The sequence below is a fragment of the Ipomoea triloba genome, chromosome 13 (assembly GCF_003576645.1).
Source record: "Ipomoea triloba cultivar NCNSP0323 chromosome 13, ASM357664v1".
NCBI lineage: Eukaryota > Viridiplantae > Streptophyta > Magnoliopsida > Solanales > Convolvulaceae > Ipomoea > Ipomoea triloba.
The window spans coordinates 20005180-20012586 of record NC_044928.1 but is presented as its reverse complement, the minus strand read 5'-3'; the positions used below and the strand labels follow the sequence as shown (position 1 = coordinate 20012586).

General features: G+C 35.3%; 1 protein-coding gene across 2 annotated transcripts in view; it reads left to right on the top strand.

Annotated features, from left to right (window-relative positions):
* The window catches only part of LOC116002112 (protein TOPLESS-RELATED PROTEIN 2-like), a 10968-nt gene extending 7396 nt beyond the window's left edge, over window positions 1–3572 (top strand). Inside the window, exons 22-26 of one of the 2 annotated variants that reach the window (XM_031242141.1) lie at window positions 382–510; window positions 1389–1484; window positions 1681–1866; window positions 2437–2609; window positions 3111–3572. In XM_031242141.1, the coding sequence (XP_031098001.1) occupies window positions 382–510; window positions 1389–1484; window positions 1681–1866; window positions 2437–2609; window positions 3111–3324 (798 nt within the window). In that variant the 3' untranslated portion in view covers window positions 3325–3572. Of the gene's footprint in view, window positions 1–381; window positions 511–1388; window positions 1485–1680; window positions 1867–2436; window positions 2610–3107 lie in introns of both variants that reach the window. The other variant, XM_031242140.1, reaches the window with a different exon arrangement.
* Window positions 3573–7407: the final 3835 nt, after the last annotated feature.

The window sequence follows — 7407 nt, the reverse complement described above, 5'->3', positions numbered from 1 at the left end:
GCATACCTTAAACGTCATCATGTTAAACAGGGAAACTTTCCACCAGAAGCAGACATGACATAAGAATCATTCTTAGATAAAGCAATGCATGCAGCAGGCTCTTCAGCTGATTTTGCATCACTCGAGTCATTAGACATGAGCCCCACTGCTAGGCTGCCATAATTGTGGCACATGGAAGCAGAAGACTGAAAGAAAAGATAGCAAAATATCAAGTAAAATAATTGAGGATAATGAATAAGAAATTGAAGTCCCCCCCCCCCCCCACCCATTTCCTTTCTTTTATTTGGGCAACCCCTATTGGGAAGCTAGCTTGTTTCTGTTGTACTCTAAAGCTTTTTTGATGTTTCTTTTAACTAAATCAAACTCATAATCTCGTGTCAGGTTATGACAACTTTCATGCCGCCACCTCCAGCTGCCACCTATTTGGCATTTCACCCGCAGGACAATAACATTATTGCTGTGGGAATGGAAGACTCTACGATACAAATATACAATGTCAGGGTTGATGAGGTAAACATCCCATGTCTTTTTCAAGGACACATTCTTCATTTAGATACGTCAGTGAAGTTTATTTCTTTATTGAACTGAGAAGTGCATTAATATAATTCAAAACCAAGTTCTGAATCAGGTTTAAATTGAATTATGCTGTTCTTAATTCATTTCTCCGTTCATTCGAGTTCTGTTCTTAGTTTCGAAGCTGGTGATTATGATAAAGGTAGATACATGTGTCTGCAGATTCAACTTGATGAATTTTAGTTGTTTTTTAAGGTTTGAAGTTAGAATAAGAAATTTGCAATGCATCTTTTTCTTGCTCTTGTTAACCCTTTGCAACAATGGCTTTTAATGGATGTATGACCATTGTTGTTAAGGCGTCGCCTAGGCTTGCGGCCGGTGGAGACTGGTCGCCTAACGAGCTCTCCTCGCCTTAAAAAAAAAAACCCTACTAATACGTAGCTGAGAGCTTGAGACGCTGACTTCCCCCCTCCCAGCCTCGCCTTAGTGGTTGTTTACTTTGTTTTATGATAGGTTATGGCTGAGAATGACAATAACCCCAATAATTATCCATCAACGGATCCTAAAAGGAAGGCTAAACCTAAAGACCCATGCTGGAAATGCTAAATTATTGCATAATTTAGTACTTTTTGTTAAGATTTGAGAATATGTTTATATGCTAAATTATGAATTCATATATATGTATATGTGTGTCTGTGTGTGTATATATATATATATATCCTCATTGCCTAGGTGGTTGGTGGCACCTCGCCTTGAAAATCCGCCTTAACAACAATGTGTATGACCAGTTTATGCCACCATTGGACTTATCTTTCTAAAGTACATCGTATCATTTTTTATTCATTGCATTTTATTTTCTCTTGCCGCTGCCATAGGTTAAAACTAAGCTCAAGGGTCACCAGAAACGGATCACAGGGCTTGCATTTTCTCAGAGCTTGAATGTGCTGGTGTCTTCGGGGGCTGATGCGCAGGTGAGTACTGATAAAAAATGCAGATGTATTATGTTTAAAAATGATTTTCCCGCAGTTATTTTTGTTTAAGTCCCTGCTTAACTTTTGTACTTCAATTATATTTCTTAGGTAGAAATGATGCTTCTCTATCTTGTCATAATTATCCTTATAATATTAATAGTACTATTATCAGTTACTGATCTTCTCTCTGATGCAGCTATGTATCTGGAACATTGATGGATGGGAAAAGAAAAAGGCAAGGCTCGTACAGGCACCTCCAGGACACCCTACTCCCCTGGTTGGAGAAGCTAGAGTTCAATTCCATAATGATCAATCTCACATTCTTGTAGTTCATGAAAGCCAAATTGCGATTTATGATACCCAACTCGAATGTCTTCGTTCAGTAAGTTTATGTCATGATTCTTGTTGTGTGTACACAAGTGTATGTAGTTATATAACCTTCACTGATACCAAGTTGAGCTATGCTAGAGAATTTATCAATCTTTTTTTTTTTTTTTGTCAAAATAATAAATATTACCGACGTGGTCTGCCTTCTGCATGAATTTTTTGGGGTGACGAGGGAAACCCGCAGCCACTACCCAAGGGTATGCACTGGGTAAACCCCGCCTTGTGACCCTAGCCGGCAAAGGACCACAAGGAGTTAAACCATCCTAGTTACTTATAGCTGACTGGCTCAAACCAAGAAGGCCGGGATTCAAACTCATGACCTTGTGGTTATAAGTTTGTATCCTCGCCTTCTGCACTATTGAATTTATCAATCTTGTCATTTGTTGCCGATTTGAGCACTATGCAATTTTAAGGCCTATCCTTTATCTTAAATCTAATGCAAGAATATATGATATTACTGCATGAAGCTTGTTGCGGTTGTGTGAGCCACTTTCTGAGTTCTGATTCTCGAAACTGTAGTCTTCCCGTTAATTTGTTCATGCGATTATCTTACTTTATATTGCAGTGGTATCCAAGGGAATCACTTTCTGCTCCTATATCAAGTGCAATATATTCATGTGATGGTATGCTGGTGTTTGCTGGTTTCTCCGATGGTGCAATTGGAATATTTGATGCAGACAGTTTCAGGCTTCGGTGTCGAATTGCAGCATCTGCTTATATTTCTTCGTCTATTGGCAGGTACGATACTTTGCTTCAACATTTTCATTGAATTTCTGGTTCAAAATTGGAAGAATTGTATTGTTAAATCCTAGCGGCAATAATCATTAAAACTTAAATGAAGGTTCTCCAGTCTTAAGGACAAGGTGAATTCCAAAAGAACTCTTCAATCTGCACACCTTGTACTTGTTAAGCATATGTAATATATAAACATAAATGTGCTGTCTAACTATCAACTTATGTTTTTAGTTGAGATAGAACACATGTTTCAATTTGGTATTAGAGATTCAGAGCTTATAGTCTACGTGTTGCTTAGAGCCCGTCAAAAGTAACCGGCTCGCATACGTGAGGGGGCGTGTTGAGCATATAATATATAAACATGGCACATGCTTCAATCAACTGCACATTTATGTTTATATACTATATGCTCAACAGTATTGATATTTTTTGTGAATCTGTAGTTCATCCATCCATCAGCTAAGAAACTAAAGAGTTACGAAATTGAGCTTAATTTTGCAGCAGCAGCGGTTCTGCTTTTCCCGTAGTGATTGCTGCGCACCCTTCTGATGCGAACCAATTTGCGCTGGGCATGAACGATGGTTCGGTGAATGTGATTGAGCCATCAGATTCAGAGCCAAAGTGGGGCAGTTCGACCTCCCAAGATAACGGATCTCTACCTTCGATTCCCTCAAGTTCTGCGTTGAATAGTCAACCATCCGAAACCGCTTCTAGGTGATAGTTGTTGTTCTACAAAGGTTTTGTTTCTGCAACTAGGGTGTTCAACTGGTTCTTTAATGTAAAGTTACATATGCCTAATTCTTTTTCCTCTTTTGACAATTCTTTTGGACTTCTCTGTACATTAATGCCCCAACCTAGTTGCCAAGCCTCACCTTCCATATTTAAAGGTTAACAACCCTTTGCTCTTTGTTTTGTTTGATTGGTGTAGGAATTAGGATAGACAATATAGTATTCACTGCAATTCTCTCCCTTTCCTTGCATAATATGATGAATTAATCAATATTCTGCTGCTCTGCTCATAACCTGCTATCCTTTCAATTTAAGAGTGGGTTTGAAAACCAAGAAAATGACTTTTGAAAAATATTTTTTTTAAATGAGTTATTTTTTTAGAAAATATTTTCTTTTTAAGTGTTTGGTTACATTTCAGAAAATTGTCTTGATATATTTGGTTTAAAATTTTAAAAATAAGCAAAAAACAAATGGTCAAATACCTTAAATTTTATCCCGTCAATTCCGAAGACAAAATTGGTAATTGGAGAAGGTTCAATTATCGTTTGTCAGCTTCTAACAGAGATGGAACGTGACCGATTGTTTGCCTTCCATTAGAGAAGGCGAACTGTTTACCTTCTCTAATGGTCATCTTCCCATCTTAGAGAAGGTGATCACTTGTTGCCTTCTCCCGCAGAAGGCGACCAACCTTCCCATCTTGTTGCTCAAAAGCTTTTTCTTTGCTTGGAAAATTACTTTGCCTTCTCCCAAAAAAAAAGGAAAGTTATTTTTCAAAAAATTGGTTTTGTTTTCCATTGACCGAAAATCATTTTTATTGACTTTAGTATTTTTCCTCTTTTTAAAAATTAAAAACTTGAAAAATAATTTTCAGAAATCATTTTTTTTGAGTTTTCAAATATACCCTAAAATACTGTTTGATGCACTTCCTATAATGTCATATACTATATGAGTTGACTACGGGACATAGCTCGGTGAATGAAAGACTAAGTTTAAGGTAATATCCAGAGAGTACCTAAGGTTGAATTCCATAAGGGTGGGACAGTGTAAAATCTTAGATCATTACACCATCAACGTACGCCCTCAATTTACCTTCTTTCACAAATCTTCAGATAGGGGATGCTAGAACCCCTAGATTTGAGATTCAAACTTATATACTATATGAGTTTTTTGTTTTTTTTTTTTGGATGCTACTGACTCTGTTACAATGTAGTATCTGTTCATAGCTACTTTCTCAATCTACTGAAGCACAAAGAGTCAACAATTGCCTCTACTGAGGCTCGAACCCACTCCAATCATCCATGTGAGAGTGCTTTCCGGGACACCGGGTGCACTTGCTCTGATTATAGTTTGATCTTGATTCTTAATGGTTTCATTTGTAATCCTTTAACTTTAAAACCAAGGGCGAAACTAGGGTTTCCCGGCTAGAGCTATTCTAGGATTTAGTTTTAGTTTTTAGATTAAGAATTAAAAAAAAAAAAAAAAANTGCAATTCTCTCCCTTTCCTTGCATAATATGATGAATTAATCAATATTCTGCTGCTCTGCTCATAACCTGCTATCCTTTCAATTTAAGAGTGGGTTTGAAAACCAAGAAAATGACTTTTGAAAAATATTTTTTTTAAATGAGTTATTTTTTTAGAAAATATTTTCTTTTTAAGTGTTTGGTTACATTTCAGAAAATTGTCTTGATATATTTGGTTTAAAATTTTAAAAATAAGCAAAAAACAAATGGTCAAATACCTTAAATTTTATCCCGTCAATTCCGAAGACAAAATTGGTAATTGGAGAAGGTTCAATTATCGTTTGTCAGCTTCTAACAGAGATGGAACGTGACCGATTGTTTGCCTTCCATTAGAGAAGGCGAACTGTTTACCTTCTCTAATGGTCATCTTCCCATCTTAGAGAAGGTGATCACTTGTTGCCTTCTCCCGCAGAAGGCGACCAACCTTCCCATCTTGTTGCTCAAAAGCTTTTTCTTTGCTTGGAAAATTACTTTGCCTTCTCCCAAAAAAAAAGGAAAGTTATTTTTCAAAAAATTGGTTTTGTTTTCCATTGACCGAAAATCATTTTTATTGACTTTAGTATTTTTCCTCTTTTTAAAAATTAAAAACTTGAAAAATAATTTTCAGAAATCATTTTTTTTGAGTTTTCAAATATACCCTAAAATACTGTTTGATGCACTTCCTATAATGTCATATACTATATGAGTTGACTACGGGACATAGCTCGGTGAATGAAAGACTAAGTTTAAGGTAATATCCAGAGAGTACCTAAGGTTGAATTCCATAAGGGTGGGACAGTGTAAAATCTTAGATCATTACACCATCAACGTACGCCCTCAATTTACCTTCTTTCACAAATCTTCAGATAGGGGATGCTAGAACCCCTAGATTTGAGATTCAAACTTATATACTATATGAGTTTTTTGTTTTTTTTTTTTGGATGCTACTGACTCTGTTACAATGTAGTATCTGTTCATAGCTACTTTCTCAATCTACTGAAGCACAAAGAGTCAACAATTGCCTCTACTGAGGCTCGAACCCACTCCAATCATCCATGTGAGAGTGCTTTCCGGGACACCGGGTGCACTTGCTCTGATTATAGTTTGATCTTGATTCTTAATGGTTTCATTTGTAATCCTTTAACTTTAAAACCAAGGGCGAAACTAGGGTTTCCCGGCTAGAGCTATTCTAGGATTTAGTTTTAGTTTTTAGATTAAGAATTAAAAAAAAAAAAAAAAACAAGTCAAGAATAATGTTATAATAATGATGTATTATTGCCTTGAAAGTCAATAGAGAAGGGTGTCATCAAGAATGTAATGTCATACGAGTTATGGAGTCCTTACATATCTACGCCCTAATTATTACTTATCTTTAATTTAAGGAAAAATCCTTAAGTTATAAGATAATTGTAAGATTTATCTCTATTTATTGGTCGTGCTTATTAGTCATTTTTCGTCCTTAAGATATAATTGAGTAATTGCTGGTGCGTTTAACGCACACTAGGATGTNTTTTTTTTTTTTTTTTTTTTTTTTTTTTTTTTTTTTTTTTTTTTAAGGTGGAGCCCAAAAAAAAACTTGTTTTATTGTAATTTTCTCTCTCTGCTCCCAATTCAAAACCAATAGTTTATGATACTCTAATTCGAATCAACCTAACTCTTAAATAATAATCTCGCTGTATATAAAGCGATTTTTAGATGTTAATTTAAAATTTTTTGTTATATGAAATACACATTTTGATAAAATTTTAAATTTCAATCATTGAGATATAATTGTTATGCACAAATAAATAATATATATAACTGTCATAATATACATAGATTTGACTATAAATTACCAAAATGTAAAGGTTTAAAAATAATTATCAAGACATAAAATGTAAACATTTGAATATAATCACTGCAGAAACTCGAGCTAAGTAATGTTGCTTTCTAGGTTTATTATCACCACGGGTTAAAATGTAGTGTGAAAGCATATTTGTTCGTGTGAAACATTTGATACATTTCCATGTAATGCAGGACGATTCATTTGGTTCTAGGGAATTTAGGGCACAAGATTTGGTTAGCTGGGATTGCTATACCTATTTGATTGATTGACCAATAGGTACAAGCTTAAGTATGATATTGTGCATTTTAAATGAAGTCATACCTTCTACTTGGTGTATCTTAAAATGATGTAAAAGATTTAGAGAATATGAACAAACTTGATTACATACTCGACAAATTACTAGTCTCCAATCAAGCAATCATGACGAATTTTATTTTTTTTTTGACTTTCGTTACTTTGACATAATTGTGTACTCACAACTACTAGAAGATTTAAGGTATATAGAAGGGAGATGAGAGAGAAAAAGAGGGGAAAAAAGAAGAAAATAAGGTAGTAACTCGCCCAAAGGGGACATGCGGCGTTGGGCGTGCCTGGTGCGTTTAACACACACTAGAATGCGTAGTTTAGTATTTATTTTTCAAGGTGGAGGCCAAAAAATTTGTTTTATTGTAATTCTCTCTCTCTCTCTCTCTCTCTCTCTCTCTCTCTCTCTCTCTCTCTCTCTCTGCTCCCAAAAAAACCCAAAAA